The 23,604-nt window shown below is 35.4% G+C and overlaps 1 protein-coding gene and 1 pseudogene across 1 annotated transcript; one reads left to right on the forward strand and one right to left on the reverse strand.

Moving 5' to 3' along the window:
- The first annotated feature begins 6,253 nt into the window (after positions 1-6,253).
- LOC136221523 (ubiquitin-conjugating enzyme E2 4-like) lies at positions 6,254-15,986 on the forward strand (annotated as a pseudogene).
- A 1,871-nt stretch (positions 15,987-17,857) lies between these two features.
- LOC136216820 (heat shock 70 kDa protein-like) lies at positions 17,858-19,817 on the reverse strand. The gene has a single exon (XM_066003371.1). The coding sequence runs from the start codon at positions 19,358-19,360 to the stop codon at positions 17,858-17,860; it is 1,503 nt and encodes a 500-aa protein (XP_065859443.1). The 5' UTR covers positions 19,361-19,817.
- Positions 19,818-23,604: the final 3,787 nt, after the last annotated feature.

Here is a 23,604-nt window from a genome sequence, read left to right on the forward strand (position 1 = left end):
GTTCCAGAATCCCAAAACCTTTTCGGGCCCTGTTCTGGAAAGGTCGAATTATTTGAGGTTTTGGAATGGAAGATGAAGTTGTGAAGACGAGTTCTTCTTCTACGGGAATATTGATGCTCATAGTCCAAGGAGCTTCCATTTGGTTACCCATGTTTTTTCCTAGAAGCTTGAAGCTTCACTCTGATGTGATTATGAAGACCTTATATTCCTTAATAAATGGTTATATTGTGCGTTGAAGACCTTCATTAATGGGTTGAAGACCTGTTGAGAGAGAAAGAGAGAAACTAAAACAGAAGAGTGAGAAGAGAGATAGAAAGAGAGAAAACTGAAACGGAAGAGAGGACGAGAGAGATTAGAAGAGAGAACAAAATATTCATAGAATTGATTTAAGGGTAAGATAGTCTTTTTTAGGTTATTTAGTATATAATGGGTCCCAATTTTTGTGTGAAAAATGGTCAAACTCGCGTTGACCGGTTAGTGACCTGATAAATGCACTAAATTATCCAGTCACCGCTATTTAAGGTATATTTTTGTGACAAAATGTAATCTAGGTACCAAAGTGTGAATTGAGATATAATTCAGGTACCTTTAATGTAATTTACTCTAGTGGGTCCCAATTTTTGTGTGAAAAATGGTCAAACTCGCGTTGACCGGTTAGTGACCTGATAAATGCACTAAATTGTCCAGTCACCGCTATTTAAGGTATATTTTTGTGACAAAATGTAATCTAGGTACCAAAGTGTGAATTGAGATATAATTCAGGTACCTTTAATGTAATTTACTCTTCAATTTAATGAGCGATACAAAAAATGAGTATTATTGATAAAGAGAGATAAAGGCTATTTTAGTCTATCCTCCATAAATTTAATGCAAATCAATCATTTTCTTCAGTATGTATGATTTGGTCAAATATGATACTTCATCCCTTCCATTATATAAGTCATTTTAGGGTATTTCACACAAATTAAAAAATGCAATTAATATAGAGTGAAATTAATAAATTTATATTGTTTAATTAAAAAAATATCTCATGTCATGTTTGGAGAATAAGCCTTGGAATGTTAAAAAAACATATGAACCAAGATAAAAATTTAATGTTTAAATTCTTGAAAAACTAGAATGACTTATATTTGGAAAAGAACTACTCCCTCTGTTCTATAATATTTGTCTTTCTAGAGATTTTTGTTGTTCCATAATACATGACGTTTTGATTCAATCCATGCACACTAGTTGACTTTTACCAAATATATCTCTACTTAAGTTGTCTTTTTATTTTGGGAATAATTAAAAAATCATTAGTGGATGCAATTAATATAAGGATAACAAAGTCTTTTTAGTTAGAACTAATTCCATTTCTTAATTTTTGTATCTTAGCCTTAAAAACAAATATTGTGGAACATATGAAGGGTCCATTTGGTTACTTGCTGTTTGCTGGTTGCTGTTATGGTTTGATGTGTTTGTCTACTTTTCCAAAAAGCAGAGATTCCCTACTTTTGTAAAAAATAATTTGTCAGATGTAAAAGGTAAACATGAGGTGACTAACCAAACACCTAACACTTTGCATTTTAAAATGAAAAGGCAAATAAGAGATAAAAAGTAGATAACTGAACACCCTCGAAATAACTTGCTAGAATGACTTATAAGAGCATCTACAAAAGTTTCTTAAGTTAAAATTTGAGAAGAAAGAGTTAAAAATTAGCTCCAACAGTCTCTTAGTAGCTCCTCAAATCACTAAGAGCTCATCACTTTTAGTGCCTTTCTGTTTTATTTTTATTAATAATTTATTATTGAGAAATATCTCTCCTCTCAATATTGATAAATGTAACAATAATTAATAATGATAAAATAATAAATATCTCTTCTCTCAATATTAAACATCTCCAAAAGATGATATGTCTTACTTATTTTTAAATCTTTAAAAAATTAATTATTTATATTATTTTTAGGGAGCGGACTAAAATGAACGGAAGAGAGGTAATTATTTTGAAATGGGTGGATAATGTTTATCTCTTAGTTTTTTCAATTTTTTTTTTCATTTAATGAAATACACATGTTTTTATAAAATAATGAAAAGAATAAAAAAAAAAAATTCAATTATTTATTAATCTGCCCCGATCTGTCGCCTTCCCTATGCCACATGTTACCATGTTCGAAGCTATTGACTTTCTCAATTGCCTATATGTATCTTTCATAGGCCTTTGACTTTCTATTTATGAACTCTAGTAGAAATTGAATTCAATTGGGAATATTATAAGTAGGGTTGTAAATAAACCGAGCGGTTCGATAGTCGGTTTGATAAAAGATCGGTTCGACTCAAATTTGTAAACGAGTCGCTCATGAGCACGATTTATTAGCTCGATTCATAAACGAACTGAGCTTGAGCTGACCAAAGCTCGACTCGAAAGCTCGCGAGTAGCTCGATTAGAATATTTATAAACAAGTTTTGGTTTCGTAGAAAATTATATAGTTTCGTGTTAGTTCACAAATATCTAAACTTAATATTATTTCATGTGTTATTAGATGAATTCATTCACTATTTGTAAGCATTTTGTGTATTTATTCACAAACTTTGATAGTGATTATGTTTATGTATACAATTAAAGAGCTATTTACGAGCAAACTTCATAAATATAATTAATGATTTACTCACAAACAATTCATGGTTAGATAATTTTCTTAATAAACCAAATTCAAATGAGATTTTTGACTCGAAACAAACTCGAAGCTCGGCTTGAGCTCGTTTATTTTCTAATGAGCTGAGCCGAGTTTGAGCACGCCAAAACTCGGTTCGGGCCCGAACTCGTTATTTTTATAGCGAGCAGAGCTTGAACAGGCCAAAACTCGGCTCGACTCGATTATAACACTAATTATAAGAGTGGTCTTACCGTTTAAATGGTTTCTTATTTTTATAGGATGAGATATAAGTTTGGTCTTATTATTATTGATGTAGAACGGATTTAGCGTCCATATATAAAACAATACAATTTTAAACTTAATATTTATTAAATAGTAAAATTTCAAGAATCATTAGTAAAAAAATAACTTTTTTTTTTCATATTCAATTTCGTGTTCTAACAACTCAATAAGGCTTGAAATTAACTGCACAACTTGTATTAATGAAAAAACTTATCTTCTATTAAAGAGACTTACAATTACATTGTCTAATAAACATTGTTACGAATCCAATATAAAAAAGACCCAATAGTCCAAATGGGTTTGACAATCTCCAGAGGGCATATCCTTCTATGGACCTAAAAACCATTCATTCTTTGCACCGACTTACAGTCACCCCCTCACTTAAGGACAGTAATGTAATCTCACTTTTTTGGGACAATGTATAAAAAAAGGTACTTTCCGTTAAAATATTTCATATTCCATTTTCAGTATTTTTCTTGACAATCTTACTAACTCTGACATCAGAGTATACTGAGGGGGCCATCCAATCGCATGTCAACTTCTAAAGACGAAGTCAACAATAGAGCTTTTGGCCAGACCCAACATTTGATACGGTGAGCGTGGATTGCTACTTAGACAACCTTCGACATATTTTCTCAACCCGACCAATCGAGAAACCTTCCTGATAAAAGGTCATCAAAGCGTATAAACTTAACTCGGTATTAGGTGAAAAATCTGTAACTCGCTCTTAAGGCTCAAAATTGCTTATAGTTCGTTGGGTTATTTTGTGCTAAATAACTTCCCTAAACTCAAGTTTAATCGCACATGTTTTCGATTCTTAATTTATGAAACTGATAAAATGAAAATAAGCAAACCGAAATAAAGTAGACTAGATGCAATTCTAGCTCATGAGTTTACACATACGAAATTTGTGTCTCTCACCAAAAAATATTAACAAAATGGTAAAAATATAATTAAAAACTTAAAATTGACAAAACAAAGATAAATTAACCTTAAAGAGAATATAGACAATAAATAACATGAAATAATACCTAAACCTATACTAAAATATAGGGGTAAAATACCTCTATCACTTGTGTGTTCAAGGCTACTTCCCCCTTTGGTTCAACTATGCATATCTGCTGGTCACCACCATTGGCAAATACAGGATTGATCGGTTGGAGGGGCTTATTTTGCACGTGCATGAATAATTTTTTTTTGCTAAATCGAAGTTGCTCACAAAAATTTCATATATATTTGTGTGTTATAATTTGAGTGGTCAAGAACAAATTTTTAAATATCAATGTAAACTTCTTAAAATTAAGCTAAATGGTGTATAAGATTCTTACCATGTAAAAAAAATTATATTTAATAAAAAATTTGGATTTAGAGAAGCCTAACAAACCAAAAAAAAAAAATTAGAAATTTGGATTTGAGAGAGCGTAACAGGCCAAAAACTAGAAATTTGGACTTAGGGGGCTTAACAAGGAAAAAAATTAGAAATTTGGATTTGAGAGAGCGTAACAGGCCGAAAACTAGAAATTTGGACTTAGGGGGCTTAACAGGGAAAAAAATTAGAAATTTAGATTTAGAAATGACCTAACACTTCTTGGACCATCTTGGGGGTGCTAACCAACACGCTATTAATATTTCTTGGAGATAGGGGGCCGAAACCACCTCTGGTCAAACCAATTTATCAAATACTCAATCAAAGTTTTAGGTCAAAATGCCCAATTTATCAAATACCCAATCAAAGTTTTAGATCAAAATGCCCAATTTATCAAATAACTACTCAAAGTTAAATTAAATAACCAATTTTTAGCGTTAAATTTTGTGGAGACAGGGGCAGGGGCGGAGCCAGCCCGGGGCTCTAGGAGGCCGGAGCCCCCCCGGCCACCGGCTCCATCATTGAGTAGTAATGATTCGCCTTTTATAGCTCCCCCTAAAATTAGTGTATATAGACTCTATGTAGTATAATTTCAATAATTTGAAGTAAATGAAATGGTTAGAGATGCATGTTTTAACTCAAAAGGTAATGAGTTCCGGCGGCCGGAGGGGTCCGAACCCGGACCCTTCCCTGTATACGCCCCTGCTGACCACAATTGATTCACGACCTCTCTATACAACTCGTTAAAGTAACATCAGCCTTGGCAAACTCAAAATGGTCAAAAAAATCCTTGGTATAGCGATCCATTATAGGAAAGAAAGTGCGTTTATAGTAACTACGATTTCAAGCTCCTCAGGCTTTTTCAACGGAATGCCTCTCAACGTTCCCTATTCAAGTCTAAAGAGAGTTTGAAGATCTCCGGCTAAAACAACCCTAGGAATGGTTTTGCATTAGAAAGTAGGGATGGTAACATGTAGGGTATCCGCGGGTAATGCCATTCCCAGACCCTTACCTTTTTATTTTTTAATTACCGGTATTCGTCTCATTATCCTAACGGATATACTTTTTGCATCTCATACCCGTCCCATTTAATTCGTGGGTACCCGCGGGTACTCTTACCCATTAAGAATCAATAAGTATTACAAAAAATATTATAAATTTAACAAACTATAAATTTAATAAATCATTTATCTAACAATTGAACAAATTGAACCTTAATTAATAAAAATAAAGTAGTTTAGTGGTATCACTCAATTGTTGAAAAATAAAAGGTTGGGTTCAAATCTAACGTCTTACATGTAAAAAACAATGATATTTATTAATAATAAAAAAAATTATGATGGGTAACGGGTAACCTAGGCGGTAGTCTCATACCCGTCCCATTATTCTAACGGGTAATGGTTTTGATTCCATACCCGTCTCATACCCTTTTATACAGGATACGGGTAGTTCCATTAGGACCGGATCGTACCTACCCGCGGGTACACTACCCGTTGCCATCCCTATAATAGAAAGAAAGCAAGGAAAAAGAAATAAAAAAAGGATGCAAATGAAAGACAACCTGTTTTACAGCTTCAGCCAAGGGTCGGTTAATTAAATTAACAGGGGTCAACAAAAGAATGCTAATTAACATGCGTGACACATGAATTTAAATTATAAAAAGCTTACCCTATAGTTCAACTCTTAAGGACGTTTATTTATTTTTATTTTTTCATTCTATACAAACTTCAAATCTTCTGAAACTCTCCCAATTTAGACAAGGTGAGGTCCAAAATCCGGATCAAACTTTGCGACAGGAAAGTCGGTCTAAAATAATTGCGACGAAATATGAAAATCCGATTGTAACTAGTTAGAAATTGAATATTTAGATACTGATTGAATTCGGTCTCTAAGTTCTAAAATCCAGTCTCTATCTCATTATTTTCTTGTAGTAATGATGCTAAAAATCCATTTTTTTTTATATATGTAGGTATGGCTGTGAAGAGGATTAACCAGGATTTGGTAGAGCTGGGGCGAGACCCTCCAAGTTTATGCAGTGCTGGTAAGTTTCTTTAATATAGTATATTATTATTGAATTAGGTACAAATTTAGTTTTATGTTTATTGGGAGAGAGTGAATTCAATTTCTACGTACAAAACATTACAATCTTTAAATCTAATATTTACTAGACGACATAATTTCAAGTGTTATTGATGGAAGATGAGTTTTTCTTATTAACAAAAGATTTGCAATTTCAAACCTTATTGAGTTTTCTCAACATAGATTCATCTATGAGTTCAGTTTACTTTGCTAAATTTGGCTGATAACGATCTCAAAATAAAATTTTTGAAGAGTTAAAGTTGTTTAGTATCATATTTACTATAGAACTATGATTTTAATTTTCAAAATCATCATTTTTGGAGTTTTTTCCTCTAAACATTAATTTTCTCTCTCATAAAAAAACACTTAAATGACCTCAAGGCTAAAATGTTGAAGAATTAAAGTTGCTTAAAATAGCAAGAGTCCAATATTTGTTTTTTCACGATTCTGAGATGTTTACAGGTCCAACTGGGGATAATATATTCGTATGGCAAGCAACAATTACGGGTCCAGGAGATAGCCCATACGCGGGTGGTGTGTTTTTCTATCAATTACTTTTCCTACCGATTATCCACTCAACCCACCCAAGGTAACAAGTAAAATCTTTTTCTGCAATCTATTTTTCTTTTGTTCGTAGACCTTGTGAGTAGGTACACTACGAAAACATCGGACATATATTGAATTTTCTGTCTCTAAGTTGATGTAGTGACTGAATTTTAATATTTAGAGATAAAACGCACTCAGTCTCTAATAGTAACTAAAAACTTGGGACTACATTTTTGTGTTCGGTATCAAGTGTTTGAGACCAACAATCTGGTTGCGAAGTTCAATGATCTTATTGAAAAAATGAAGTTTAATGCACATGATTGGCAGGCCCGTCCTGAGCCTAGGCAGGAGGGGCGTCTGTCTAGGGTCCAGGGATGAGGGAGGGCCCAAATATAATAAAAGATTTTTAGTTTTATACTTGATTAAAAAAATTTAATAAGATAATGATTATTAAGCTATAAATGGGTGTAAAATTTCAATTTCCAATTTAATCTTTTCAAATTCTCAAACTCTTCTTTTCTTCAATTACTCATCAATCCCAACGATTAAACGATAATATTTTCGTTAATCTTCATCTTAAATTCATCAACTATATAATCAATTTTATTCTCTTATCACCACTATAACGGTGAAACTTGCCATTGCCAATAGACTTTTTTTTGCCTTTGAGAAATTTATAAAATTCTGATTCAATTTGGTCTTCAGATGTGATTTGGGATAACCCATTAAAATCTTCAAATTTTAAGAACTTATCCGCTAAAGCCCACAAAGAGAAGTGATTTTGGGATTTTTTTTAACTAAAAGGATAGGACGCGAAGGAGAGGCCGGACATCCCAACTAGGTTGGCACCCCCAGCACAAACCAACAACCCGAATATTATTAAAAGAATCGAAAAAATACAAAGAATGAGGAAGAAAGGAAGAGAAAAAGAAAAGTAAAAAACTAAAGAAAACGAACATGAGCTAGGTTACAGATGTCATCAAAAACGAAAGATTGGCAGAAGTAAGGAGCTGACGTCCACCAAACAATCGAAGAAGCCGTCTTGCCGAAGCTTGCTAACCGATCCGCTGCTTGGTTACCCTCCATGTAAATGTGTGTGATTCGGCAGTTCATAGCAGAGACCCGAGTTAGACACCTGTACCAATCCTGTTTAACCTTCCAGGGAACTTCCGTGGACTTTGCAAGAAGTAAGTTGACGGCATAGAGCGAGTCTGATTCGATCCATAGGTAACGCCAGTCCCTCTCCCAGGCCGTGTCAACGGCAAAAATAATGGCTAATAATTCAGCAACATGCGCATAAGTGTCCGAGATCGGAAAAGCGAAACAACCCTTGACAAAGCCCCTACAATTTCTGAAAATACCTCCGGCTCCACCATTTCCCGGCGCACCAGAAACGGCACCGTCCGTATTAACTTTTGTCCAACCAGCGAGAGGCCGCAGCCAACGCACAAACAAATGGTCCGGAGCAGGCGGTGGGCGATTCTTGTGACGGAACTCACAAATGAGAAAACGCAGACGACGCTGCAAAGTTTGGATTGAAGGTAGCTCGTCTTCAAAAATAGCCGAGTTCCTAATCTGCCAAATAAACCATAGGCTGGTAATGATCGCATAATTCCAACTTAAACGCAGCCCACGCCTAAGACGAACTCTTCGCACCGACATGAAGAAATCCGCAAAATTCATACCCCGACAGCAAGGCACACCAAACATATTAAAGACCAGAAACCAAAGGCTCGTAGCCACCGGACAGAGGACAAAAAGGTGATCGATGGTTTCAATGCTGCATTTGCACAATTCACACCGTGAGGCTATATTAAAACCGCAGACCTGCAGGCTAGTTTGAACCGAGATACGCCTATTGATGATAGGCCAACATACCATTGATACGCCTATCATACTTTTCTTTTCTTCATCTTAATCAAAATTAATCATCAAATTTCTTAGCTTGGTCTTTCATTGAAATGTTAAAATTATTAAAATGTTATTTGAGATTGTCGATGTAGGTTAAATGCTCTAGTCATTTTATGCATGGAGAGAAGTGTTTTAAAACATACTAATGTACACAATATTATTAGTGATTTTACAACTAAAAATACTCATATATATTGTTTTATATGGAAAACTGGATAATTAAAGTGATATAAAATATTTTTCTTTTATATGAAATATTTTTTTTAGATCGTATGTTAATTGTAATAAAATAAGTATCATTTTGAAGAATATTTTTTCCACACAATTGAATTTCACACTTTATTTATTAGTACTCTCAATTGGTATTTCGCCCCTAGGTCCCTAAAATCTCAGGATCGGCCCTGATGATTGGTGGAAAAAATTATCTCTATGTATCATGAATTCATTGGTCGGAAGTATTATTCTAAGAGTACCCTAAAATTTTCCAGTTTAATGATCTTTGTGAAACAAACTCTAAACTCCATTGACCCTTGGTGCAATTGACCCCTTTATAAATTCTTACTTCTCTAATAATCAGCCTCCTAAACAAGAGTTGTTATGTAGCATTCCTTTATTAAAGTCTATAAAATAAACATAAACTCACTTTATTATGCTTAAATGCATCTTAGGTCACTATAGATTGTTTTAAAATAGTCACTCAATTTTAATTTGTCTTAATAAAAACATTCAACTTAGAATTTTGTTCAATTAAGTCAATCCGGCAACTTCAAGAACAAAAAAACACCGAAAAGTAACGACACTACCTCATCAACAATAGCCAATTTTCATCGCTGATCGAAATGATAAGTGGTTGCCACCTAGATGACATGTGACTGCCACCTAACTGGTCGAACCAAGACATGCCACGTGTCGTTTCAGTCATCTAGGTGGCAGTCATGTATCGTTTCAGTTACCAATGAAAATGGAGTAGTGCTGACGTAAAAATCACATTATACTGTGTCACTTTGCTCTTAAAGTCACCAGAGTAATTTTATTGAGACAAATTTCAAAGTTAGAATGAATTTATTTTCACTTGTAATTTATTTATGAATAGTTCTTGTTTTGTTATTGTTTCCTTAAAAAATGGTGGTATTGATATGTATAGGTAACCTTTACTACAAATATATATCATCCCAACATCAACTCCAATGGAAGCATTTGTCTTGATAGTTTGAGAGACCAATGGAGCCCTAGTCTTAGTATATCCAAGGTATTACTTCTTATGACATATATTGTTTTCTTCCTTTTTGAAATTAATAATTCCAAAACTTCAACTGCTCGTAAACTTTCAAAAGTTTCTAATTGTTTATCTATTTGACATTTTCTTTTAAACACGTGGCGGGCACTTTGAAACGAGATGGAGTATATCTACCATTTTCTGCATTCAACAAATTCTATTAAGAAATAGAAGGTTATTGAATGCAATTAGACAAGAATAGATGATCATTTGAAACTTTTAAAAATTAGTACAGTTGAAGTTGTAGGCCAAGTATATGGGACAACTGATGCATCAGACCTTTATTTTTTATCACATTAAATCTATGTTTGCTAAATTAGATACGTATGAACATCTAATTTAGAGTTCAGTTAAAAGAGAATTATATGGGTTAAGGTGCAAAAATACCCCTACCGTTTTAGGTCAGGAGCAATTTTTACACCTAACTTTTAAAACCGTAGGGGTATTTTTACACCTTCACCCATATAATTCTCTTTTAACTGAACTCTATGATGAAATAAAAATCAAGAATGACCATGGCTGAGTCGACAGGGTGCACGTAGGACATACAATAGCATAGCATCTTTTCTTTTTGTATTCTAGGTCACCGTTTATTGTACAGCTGTTAGCCTTTCCTCTTTTGTGTGCACAGCACTCTTCTTTTGTGTATTTATACCACTGCCATTGCAGTCACAATTAATTGAAATCAAGGAGTAACAATATTCTTCCTTTTTCATTCCTCTTTCTCAAGATGGTATCAGAGCAGATAAACTCTGTCTAAATCAATATCCAAAAAAAAAACTTCCGCACTAATGGATGTGATTACGCCGTCCAGTCCATTCTTTTTACCTTTAAATGAGAACCCAGCGCTGGTTCTTGTCACTGCCCCTCTCACCAGTGAAAACTATCACCAGTGGTCGAGATCCATGAGAATAGCTCTCATTTCAAAGAACAAATACGGTTTCGTGGACGGATCGATCGAGAAGCCTGAATCCAGCGCCACAAACTACAAGATCTGGGAGAGATGCAACACTATGGTGCTTTCATGGATCATGCACTCTATTTCTCCTCAAATCGGCCAGAGCATAATCTATATGGAATCTGCGTGTTCTGTGTGGAATGATTTGAAGGATCGATTTTCACAGGGTGACAACATTAGGATCTCGGAACTTCAGAAAGAGATTCAATCGCTCAAACAAGGTTCTCTCTCAATCACTGATTATTATACCCAAATGAAAATTTTATGGGATCAGCTGCTTAATTACAGACCTTTGCCTAAGTGCTCTTGTGCCCCTGCTTGCACTTGTGGTGCTATCAGCAAGTTCAGGAGCTATCTTGATTCAGATCAAGTTATTACTTACCTTAGGGGCTTAAGCAGCAATTACCAAACTGTTTGCTCGCAAATCTTACTTATGGAACCTCTACCTCCATTAAACCGTGTCTTTAACCTCACCATTCAACATGAGAGGCAAACCAACTCCCAAATACCTACCCAAATTCACCCAGAACCTACTGCTTTTGCTACAAATATTTCGAACAACTCAAATTTTTCAACCAATTCAAAACCACCCAGATTTCAACAAAACAACAGCTATAATCCCAAGAAAACCTCAAACAATCTTCCCACATGTACCCACTGCGGAAAAGAGGGTCACTCTGAGGATATTTGCTATCGGAAACACGGGTTTCCCCCCTGGATATGGAAACAGAAACAGAGGAGGAGGATCAAGGAATCAAAGACAGCATAGAGCAAATCAAGTTCAGTCTTATGGTAATGAGGAGCAATGTGACTTCACTGAATTTAACAACAATGACCGCACAGAACAAGACCAAGGGAGGTATGGTTTCACCAAAACTCAGTATGATCACATACTCAGTCTACTACCTCAAATGAAAACCGATGGAGGAGCCTCATCAAGCGGGTCTCACGCACACATAGCTTCAGTCAACAGCAATAACATGTTGCCAACTCCCTACTCTGGTAAGATATTCTTTACTTATCAAGCACCTACACATAAAAATAAATGGATCATTGATACTGGGGCCACAGACCATGTAGTTTGTGACCTCAGATATTTCACACATTGCAGAATTGCATCTAATTGCTCTATTCAACTACCAAATAACCAAAATATTCCAGTCACTCACATAGGGGATGTTCAATTACACCCCAATCTCATTCTTCGAAATGCCCTATATGTACCACAATTTCAATACAATCTGATATCTAGTAGTAAATTGACTGAACACTCAAATCTTTGCCTATATGTCACCTCCCAGAACTGTGTTACACAGGATCGGGAGAACTCTCAGAAGATTGGCTCTGCTAGCTTGAGAGATGGACTCTACCACCTAGACAAGCCAATTCCTAAACACTTCATTGCATCAAACACCAGACAACCAACATCATCCACCTTCTGGCATATGAGATTTTCAATTCAAAGAAGTAACATATTGTCACATTTCTTACCTGCTTTAGCTAATTCTCCCAAACATTTCCCTTGTGATGTATGCCACTTGGCTAAGCAGAAAAGAAACAGTTTTAATCTTAGTTGTAATAGAGCTGTTAGATGTTTTGATTTGATCCATTTGGATATTTGGGGACCTCTCAAATATTCCTTCAATGAAAAGCATTATTTTCTCACAATCATTGATGATCATAGCAGATTTGTGTGGTTGTATTTAATGAAATTTAAATCTGAAACGAGGGAAGCTATTGAGACCTTTAATCAATATGCTATGACACAATTCAACAAGCAAATTAAGGTTATCAGGTCAGATAACGGAGCAGAGTTTCTAATGCTCGATTTCTATGCAAAGTTTAGCATCCTGCACCAAACAAGCTGTCCCGAAACTCCACAACAGAATGGAGTTGTGGAGCGAAAACACCAGGACATTTTAAACAGGCTCCCCACCAATGCCACTAAGAACTGCATACCCTACACTTTGCTTCATAAACATTCCCCAAACTGGGATGACTTGAGAGTTTTTGGCTCCCTGTGTTTTGCAACCATACTAGACAGAAATAAGACAAAATTGACCCCTAGAGCCATCAAGTGTGTATACATAGGATGTCGAACAGGAACCAAAGGCTACAAGCTCATGGACCTTCAAACCAAGAAAATTTTTGTCTCTAGAAATGTCAAATTCTATGAGAACATATTTCCCTATGACAAAGGCTTGGACTCCTCATCTATGCCACCCTTACCATTGCCAAACGTAACCATTGATAGTAATGTCATTGATTATACCACCACTGAGCATGAACATCCACAAAACCCAATACCAGAACCACCATTACTAGAAAACACTGATCCAACCCCACCTAATTTGGAAGAGAATCGTATAAATGAAAATCCAACCCGGCCTAACCCACCTAATGCTTCCCCTAGAAGATCCACTAGGCAGAGACATCCTCCAAATTACCTGCAGGACTACCATCATAGTCTTCTCAACAATGTGACCTCAAAGTCCCTTCCTAATACCCCTCATTCATTAGACAAACAGATATCTTATGACAACCTAAACACATCCAAAAGAGCTTTTTCCATCCAAATATCATGTCACAAAGAACCCCAATCATATGAGGAGGCAATCCAATCACTTCACTGGCGGGAAGCCATCCAAACTGAACTAAGAGCATTAACGGCAAACAGTACGTGGTCTGTTGTAGAATTGCCACATGGAAAAAGGTTCATCGGTTGCAGATGGGTATTTAAGATAAAATATGGGGCTGATGGTAAGGTGGATAGATACAAAGCAAGGTTGGTGGCAAAGGGGTTTACCCAAAAGGCAGGGATAGATTTCAATGAAACATTTGCCCCTATGGCGAAAATCACTACTATCAGAATGCTTATAGCTTTATCTAGTATGCATGGTTGGTTCCTGGAACAGTTGGATATAAATAACGCATATCTCCATGGAGACATTAGTGAGGAGGTCTACATGAGTTTGCCACAGGGGTATCAAGCCCAAAATTTGCAGCGAGGTTCTGTATGCAGGCTTCATAAATCGCTTTATGGGCTCAGGTTTGAGAGAATGGAACCATAAGCTAACATCAGCTTTGAGAGAATTTGGTTTTCAACAAGCTCCTGTAGACCCGTCCTTATTTGTGAAAATTGGAAATGGCAAGTTCTTGGCCGTGCTAGCATATGTGGATGACTTGCTAGTAGCAAGCAATTGCAACAATGAAGTACATTCTGTGAAATCTTATTTACACAACCTTTTCAGTATCAAGGACCTTGGGCCTTTGAAGTATTTCTTGGGTTTTGAAGTGGCAAGAAGCTCGAAGGGAATTCATTTCGGCCAACGGAAGTACTGTCTTGACTTACTTCAAGACCAAGGTTTTCTAGGGGCAAAGCCAGCCCTCACACCTGCTATACCAAACTTCAAACCCTCAGAAAATCCTGTTGCGATAAGTGATATTCCTGCTTACAGGCAACTCGTCGGAAAGCTACTTTATTTGACTCACTCAAGGCCAGAAATTTGCTTCATTGTGCATCAGCTCAGTCAACATCTGAACAATCCTACCAAAGATGACCTACACAGAGCCCATAGAGTTTTGAGATACCTCAAACACTCCCCTGGACAGGGCCTTTTCTTTCCAGCCACCGGTCTAGCCAAGATCAAAGCTTTCACTGATGCGGATTGGGCAACATGCCCTGAAACACGAAAGTCTATAACAGGTTTTTGCGTGTTCCTTGGAAACTCCCTAATCTCTTGGCGCTCAAAGAAACAGTCCACAGTTTCTCGCAGCTCTTCAGAAGCGGAGTATAGGGCCATGGCTGCCTCTGTTTGTGAGTTGCAGTGGCTAATCTATCTCTTACGGACTTTAACATTGTTCATACAGGGCCAGCAGTTCTTTTTTGTGAGAATCAGGCAGCACTACACATCGCCCGCAATCCAGTCTTCCACGAGAGAACAAAGCACATAGACATTGACTGTCATATCGTGCGTGAAAAATTGCAGAAAGATATTGTTCATCTTTTACCAGTCAGATCAAATGCTCAACTTGCAGATTTATTTACAAAGGCTCAACACTTACCAAACTTCATCAAATTCAAATCCAAACTCGGCTTAGTAGATATCTACACGCCTAGTTTGAGGGAGGCTGATGAAATAAAAATCAAGAATGACCATGGCTGAGTCGACAGGGTGCACGTAGGACACACAATAGCATAGCATCTTTTCTTTTTGTATTCTAGGTCACCGTTTATTGTACAGCTATTAGCCTTTCCTTTTTTGTGTGCACAGCACTCTTCTTTTGTGTATTTATACCACTGCCATTGCAGTCACAATTAATTGAAATCAAGGAGTAACAATATTCTTCCTTTTTCATTCCTCTTTCTCAAGACTCTAAATTAGATGTTCATACGTATCTAATTTAGCAAACATGGATTTAATGTGATAAAAAATAAAGGTCTGATGCATCAGTTGTCCTTTATACTTGATCCAAAACGTTAAGGGTATTTTTGCAACTTAACCGGAATTATATTATTATAATACGCCAACAAAATTTGATGTTTTGTACTTGTAATTTATTGATTAATGCTAATAAAAATGGTGTTTCCTGCAGATTCTTTCAGAAATAGTATCACTCATGAGTGCTCCAAATGCAGATGACCCACTAGTGCCTGATATTGCTCAGATCTACTTGACTGACAAGCCCAAATATGAGACTACTGCTCGAGAGTGGACTCAGAGATATGCCATGTAGTACAACTTCTCAACAATTGGGTTTCTTTGAATAAGAATGATTTGAGTTTTTTTTAGCTGAATTTTTGTATTTTCAACAGAGTTTAATGTGTGTTTCATTAATCATGTTTTAAAATGTGATATTATAATTATGTTTGAAAGTGGACCTTTATAATTGATCTATAAAAATGTAACATGGTGTGATAGAATCTATATATAATTGGCCTAATACATAAATAACCCCTGAACTTGTTCAAATGTTACAACTGCTCCCTCCAACTTTCAAGTGTAACAACTTACCCTTTAAATTTGTCTAATTGTAAAACATAACCCCAAATTAGAATTTTTTTTTGCCCCATACTTGAAGCAACCGTAAAAACATTTTTCCGGATTCGTATCACGCTAAAGATCTGATTATCACACTCCAAGAGCGTTGCAGCTTTTGTATTTCACGTGTTTCTTCAATTGCAGTCCATGTCAGCAATTTGGGGTTATGTTTTACAATTGAATAACTTTGAGGGGTTATGTTTTATAATTGGACAAGTTTGAGGGGTAAGTTATTACAATTGAAAGTTCGGGAGGGCAGTTACAACATTGGGACAAGTTCAGGGGGTTATTTGTGTATTAGGCCTATATAATTTATACATTTCCTACATGCCCCTCAAGATGGAAGTAGAGGTAAAATGATACGAAACACATTTTGATAAGGACTGGAAACATAGTATTAGAGGTGAGAGGTTCTGAGAAAATGTTAGCCGGCTGCAGTTTTGTAGAAATATGAGGTGTATGAAGAAAATCAGTTGCAATGTGTTCTCTAATCTAATGACAGTCGATGTCAACATGTTTGGTTTGATCATGGAGAATTGGATTTTTAGCGAGCAATAGCAGATTCAGAGTGTAGAATATCTGAAAATCTGTGAGAAAATCGACTTACCTTTTATTCTTAATCAAGAAGGGATTTAATCTATCATACCAAACTCTAGAAGCTCTAGAAGCTTGCTTTAAATCATACGAAGCTTTTCTTAACATATAATTTGGAAATAAAGATAAAAGCTAGAGGAGATTCTAACTCGGTGACACTAAAAGGAAAATCATGGACAATGCTCGCTAAACCATTTGCCACTCTATTCTTGTCTCATGAAAAAACACATGTTGAAACTTTGAGGCAAGACTTTTAATACAAGCTGCGAGAATAATAGAATGAGCTCTTTTTAGAATGAGGTTTGGATATATATTTAACTACTTCCTGAGTTGTTAAATTCAACCAAAAGGTTAGAAATACCTAGGCACGCCGCAAGATCGAGACCTGTAAGTAGATCCCAAAGCTCCGCATCAAAGGAAGATCACATATTAATGTTCTGCACAAAGCCCGTGATCAAGTGGTCCAAGGAATCACAAATAACTCGCCCCTGATATTAACCCGTTCTCCTTTCTGGACCATATCCCTGTTCAATTTAGACCACCCTTCCCTTGGTTTGAACCAACCAATGAGTTGCTCCATTCTAGCACATTTCTAAGCAGTGGTGAATACATGATTGTTCTTTTGGGAAGCCGATTTTACACATGGTGTGTAAATTTTTTTATTTTTGCTAAATCCAACTTGTTCAATTTTTTTGTATGTACATGTGTTATAATCAGAGTGGTCAAGAACCAATTTTAAATAGCAATGTAAAATTTTTCAAATAATTCATTAAACCTCAAGCATTACGTTTAAAGATCATATTTTTTTTTTGCTATCCTTAAAATCTTAATATTTCTCTCCTCGGAGAGATCAAATCAATCTTTAATCCACCTCTTCAATATCACTAGAGATAGTGTTACCGTTTGACTCTTTAGGCATTTCAGCACCATCCATCGGTACATCATCGACACTAGGTCGCCTGTTAGGTTTTTACATAGAAATAAATAAATGGTGGAAATAATAAAATCAAAGGATCCGCATATTAACATGTTTTCTATTTTATTTAAACCATAAACATCAAGTATATATATAAACAAAAAAAACAAAATATTTAGTAACTACTGACCTAGGCTATTAAATTTAGTAATCTCACTAATAAAAAAAACATATTAATTTTTTTTCTTAACCACTAACTTTGACTATCTAAACTTTGAATTATATGTTGAACCACCCTTGGACTGTTTACAATTATCGGACTGCAGAAGCCGTCTAGCTCCTCCAATTTGTGGTTTTGTTCGTCAACTTCAGCTAATTGGTTCCTATCTAACCATTCAATTGCCTCGTTAATTGCTTTCTCAATCTTCTGCTTGTCGATTGGGTCTAATTTTTCGGCGATCTGCTCATCTCTGACTGTACTTCTCATCTCATATATGAACATCTCTAAGGAGTCCTTGGCATGCACCCTGTTCCTCACCTCTTCGTCATGTGCTTTGTACACCTCTGCTTCTTTTACCATTCTTTCTATGTCCTTTTTGCTCAATCTTCCATTGTCGTTAGTGATTGTTATCTTGTTCTTCACTCCGGTAGTCTTATCCTCCGCTGACACATTCAAGATTCCATCAGCATTAATTTCATAGCATACATTGATCTGAGGTACACCTCTGGGTGCAGGTGGGATTCCGGTCAGCTCGAATTTGCCTAAAAGGTTGTTATCTTGTGTTCTGACTCTTTCTCCTTCATACACACAAATCGACACTCCTCCCTGATTATCGGAATATGTGGAGAATACTAACTCTTTCTTGGTCGGAATCGTTGTGTTTTTGGGAATTAAGACTGTCATTACACCTCCGGAAGTCTCAAGTCCGAGGCTCAGAGGTGTTACATCCAGGAGAAGCAAATTTTGAAATTGTTCATCTTGGTCGCAAAGAATTGCAGCCTGCACAGCAGCTCCATAGGCGACTGCTTCATCTGGGTTGATGCTTTTGTAGAGCTCTTTTCCGTTGAAGAAACATTGGAGAAGTTCTTGAATTTTTGGGATTCTTGTTGATCCGCCAACAAGAACAATATCATGAACTTCATTTTTTTCTATCTTGGAATCTCGGAGACATTTCTCTACCGGTTCCATACATTTTCTGAACAAATCCATGTTCAAATTTTCGAATCTCTCTCTTGTGATGGTAACATAGAAATCCATACCTTGCAAAAGGGAATCAATTTCAATGGTTGTTTGTAATGTTGAAGAAAGAGTTCTTTTCGCCTTTTCACACGAAGTTCTAAGTCTCGTTAAAGCTCTAGCATACGCCTTGATATTCTTCTTATGCTTCCTCTCAAACTCCGCAACACAATAATTCACAAGACTATTATCAAAATCCTCACCTCCGAGATGAGTATCACCAGCAGTAGCCTTCACTTCGAATATTCCTTCTTCAATAGTCAAAAGAGAAACATCAAGAGTACCTCCACCGAGATCGAAAATAAGCACATTCTTCTCGCTAGAGCCGGTGCCTATCCTATCCAAACCATAAGCAATAGCAGCAGCAGTAGGCTCATTAATGATTCTCATGACATTTAAACCCGCAATAGCACCAATGTCCTTAGTAGCCTGTCTTTGAGAATCATTGAAATAAGCCGGAACAGTGATCACCGCATCCTTCACAATTTCGCCCAAATAATCCTCCGCAATCCCCTTCATCTTAGTGACAACTATGGAAGAAATCTCCTCAGGAGTAAACTATTTCTCTCTGCCTCTATATTGAACAACGATCATAGGCTTGTCATTGCGGGTGGGAATGACCTTGAAAGGCCAGTGCTTAATGTCGCTCTTGACAAAAGAGTCGGAGAAACGTCTTCCAATGAGACGTTTGGCATCAAAGATGGTGTTATAAGGATTCATGGAGACTTGATTCTTGGCTGCATCTCCAATAAGACGCTCTGTATTAGTGAAGGCAACATAAGAAGGAGTAGTTCTGTTGCCTTTGTCATTCGCTATGATCACTACGCGATCATTTTGCCATACGCCTACGCAACTATAAGTGGTGCCAAGATCAATGCCAATGGCTATACTTTTTGATCTCGATGCCATGGAACAAATTAAAGTATGTGAGAGCGGTAAATTCAAGTGTAAAGAAGGAAGAAAGAAATTAAGAGATGAATTTTTTTGAGGTAGCTCAATATTTTAGTCTTTCGAGTTGAAACTGGTTAGCTCTTGAGATATCATATGGTATATATATACATAAGAAGGTAATTGTTTTTGTCTCTAACCGAATATAATTTAATTTTGTAAGTTTAACAATTTAATTTAATTAAAATTTTAGTTTTAAAAATTTATTATTTTATGTATAACTCATTATAATTCAATTTCAGCTAATTAAGTTTCCATATAAAACCAATCCTTCAAACCCTTATTACATTAAGCAATTTAATTTAATTAAATTTTTAATATTAAAAATTTATTGTTTTAGCTGTAACACTATAATAATTAAATGCCATAACGTGTTTCTTATTAACGAATAAATGATGGTTTTTGACCAGAACAAAAAACATTAAGTAATCCAGTTACATCAATATTTAAATAAAATCTAGTTGTTTTCTCATTAAAAAAATAAAGAGGCAGTTTATTAATTTTTGGATTTGTTATACATAATAAAAGAATGCTGTCAAAAAAAAAAAATACATAATAAAAGAATAAGTATATCATTAATTAAATAACTCATATTCTTAAATTAACTGTTTAAGAATATTAATGTAAGTATGAAAATGACATTGGTAATAAAATTATATATTTAGTATTTTCTTAATTAAAAATAAGTAATCAAATTTATAATGAATATATTTTTATAAAAGTAAATGGATATTAATTCCTAATTAATTAATAAATTAAAGTTTTAATAATATGTAAATTATAAACACTCAGGTAAAATAAATATTATATATAAATTATATTCATTTTTATTTAATTAAAAATAATAAAATTTATTCATATGATATTAAATTATGGGTAAATAATTTTTCGGTCTCCGAGTTTGTATATATTATACTAGTTAATCCATTTGTTTTTAGAAACACACTATAATCTCTTTGAGATTTTATATAAATAAAGATTAATTACAAATAGCTATCATGTGGTTTGGTCGATTTGCGATGTGGTACCTGTGGTATTTTTTTTTACAAACACAACCCTATGGTTGCAAAATTTTACATGTTTTTTTAATTTGGCCAAATTCGGCCGGTAACGATCTCAAAATGAAAATTTTCAAGAATTAAACTTTTTTGGTATCATATTTTCTATGGAACCATATTCTTAATTTTTCAAAATCATCATTTTTGGAGTTTTCTCTCTCTAAACATTATTTTTCTCTCTCATAAAAAACAACATTTAAATGACCTCAAACATAAAAAGTTGAAGAATTAAAATTTCTTAAAATATCATTTAGTTCTTGAAAATTTTCATTTCGAAGTCGTTATCGATCAAATTCTGACAAAGTGAACTCAAATGCAAAATTTTGCAAGCCACGTAATTGCGTTTGCAAAAAAAAAAAACCCCACAGGTAAAGGTTTCCAAATCCGTCAAACCACAGGGTAGTTATTTATAATTAACCCTATAAATAAATATAAAATTTTATAATATTAATAAGGTGAATCGCGCTAGATGCCCTGCTATTTTTATAAAATCCAAATCCACCCTAGATATAGGCGGATTTTAATGGATTTGGATCAAGCAGGACCTAAAATCATTTTTTCTTGTCCAAGTCCAACCCATTGGACGATGATCTAAATGAGAACTCGATCCCTTAAACATAGTACAACACAAATTGAAACCATGTGAAAGTATTACCAGGCCCGTCCCTGAGCCTGGGCAGGAAGGACGCCTGCCCAAGAGCTAGGGATAGAAGGGGTCCAAATATGGTATTTTTTTTTTGAAAAATATGGTATGGTAATTTATTAGTACTGGTATTAATAGGTTTAGACTTTTAAATTAGTTTTAATTTAAAAGTTAAAAAAAATCAATGTACTTCTCCGCCGTCTCTGGAGATTCGTAATTGGAGTATTGTGGATGTGGTGGACTCGGAGGGAGATTGGATTTAGTCGAATTTTGAGGCTTACCTTAATCTGAAAACGCTCCTGAAGATTCAGGGTGTTAAAGTTAGTAGTAAGGAGGAAGATGGGGATAGTCACTGTTGGTCCCTTACAAACAACGGGGCTTATTCTTGTAAATCTGCGTTTGAGGCGTTCTATCTCAATTTGGATTCTCCTCCTTCAGCTGCTTGGAAGAACATTTGGGCCTTGAAAGTTCCCTATCGCATTAGGAGTTTTCTATGGCTTGGTGCTAAAGATAAGTTGTTGACGAACGTGGAAAGGAAAAGACGCCATTTAGTAGAGACTGATACTTGTAGTAGATGCAGAGTTCAGGCTGAAACTACCTGCCATGCTCTTAGAGATTGTGTGAAGAGCAAAAATGTGTGGAGGGAAATTCTTCCGGTCCATTTGCTACCAAATTTCTTGGCCTATCCTGGTCATAGTTGGTTTATGGATGGAGTTAAGGGTTTGTTATTGCCTGAACTGGAGCATGGTGCTATTCTCTTTGCCGTTGTCTGTCACCAGCTTTGGCAATGGAGGAATATAGATATTTTTGGAGAAGGAGCAATTGTCTTTCCTAATTTAATTTCTTTTTTCTCTAAAAAAATTAATACTATTATTAAGAGCTTCAAGGAGGATAGTTTACCTATTACTAGCAAGAGGAATGTGGTTCATTTATTGGGTTGGAATAAACCTGGCGAAGGGACAGTAAAGTTAAATACTGATGGCTCATGTCTGTCGGATGGCAGGATTGCGGCTGGTGGGGTTTTGAGAGACGCTGGTGGTGCTTGGGTGTCTGGCTTTGCTCAGAATCTAGACGTGGGATCTTCCTTCACCGCTGAGCTCTGGAGAATTTTCTCTGGGCTTAGACTCGCCAAAAGTCTGGGCTTGAAAAATCTTCTTGTGGAATCTGATAACCTTGAAGCAGTTAAAATTATCTTTAAAGACGAGGCCTTGTGTTTGAGTAGCCAAAATTTAGTAAAAGGGATCAAAAGGTTATGTCCTTCCTTCGACACCATCAACTTTGGACATGTCTTCAGAAAGCAGAACAGGGTTGCAGACCGCCTTGCTGCTGAGGGCCATGTGAGGATGTTAGGAGTCTCTACTTTCTCGTCTCCGCCGGACTTCCTCTTTTCTATGCTCTCAGATGATCTAGTTGGGGTTAGCTTTCCCAGGCTAATCCCGGATTAGTTTTTTGGGTTTTTTTTGTTTTTGTTTTTTCTTTCCTTTGCCTACAAAAAAAAAACTTGATTTTTTTCAAACCCGATTATTATCTCTCCATAGTCTTTTCAAATTCCAAAATTTATCTAATATTCTTTTCAAATTCCCTACTAAAACGTTGCGCATCAATTCCCAATTTGGGAGTTTTTCCATAATTATCTCTCTCAACCATCAATCCCAACAAAATCCATAATCTACATTTCCCTTCTATAATTACACTCCAATCCCAAAGAATATTATACCTTAATATTGTCTTTCATCTTTAGTTCACCAACTATATAAATAATCAATTTTGTTCTCACCTCACCGTGAAGCTTCCAATTGCCAATGGCCTTTTTTTTAATCTTTAAGAAACGCTATCTGATTCTGATTTACTTCGATTTTCAGAGGAGATTTGGAAGAAACACATCAAAATCTTCCAATTTCAAGAACTTAATTGATAAAACCCGTTAAGGGAGGTGATTTTCGGATTTAATTTTTCATTTTTCTGTTATAGTGATTTATATGGTAAAGAGCATAAAATCTATTAGGACTATTTTATAATTGTTAAATTCGAGAAATGTTTTCTTAGATGCATTTTTACTTCATGTTGTTGCACCAAATTCAATAAAAAGTTTAAGCAATTTGACCTAGAAATAT

The sequence above is a fragment of the Euphorbia lathyris genome, chromosome 1, assembly GCF_963576675.1.
Source record: "Euphorbia lathyris chromosome 1, ddEupLath1.1, whole genome shotgun sequence".
Lineage (NCBI taxonomy): Eukaryota > Viridiplantae > Streptophyta > Magnoliopsida > Malpighiales > Euphorbiaceae > Euphorbia > Euphorbia lathyris.

Excerpts from the sequence above, each read along its gene's own strand:
- LOC136216820 (XM_066003371.1), bottom strand. The coding sequence starts at position 19,360 with ATGAAGGGGATTGCGGAGGATTATTTGGGCGAAATTGTGAAGGATGCG.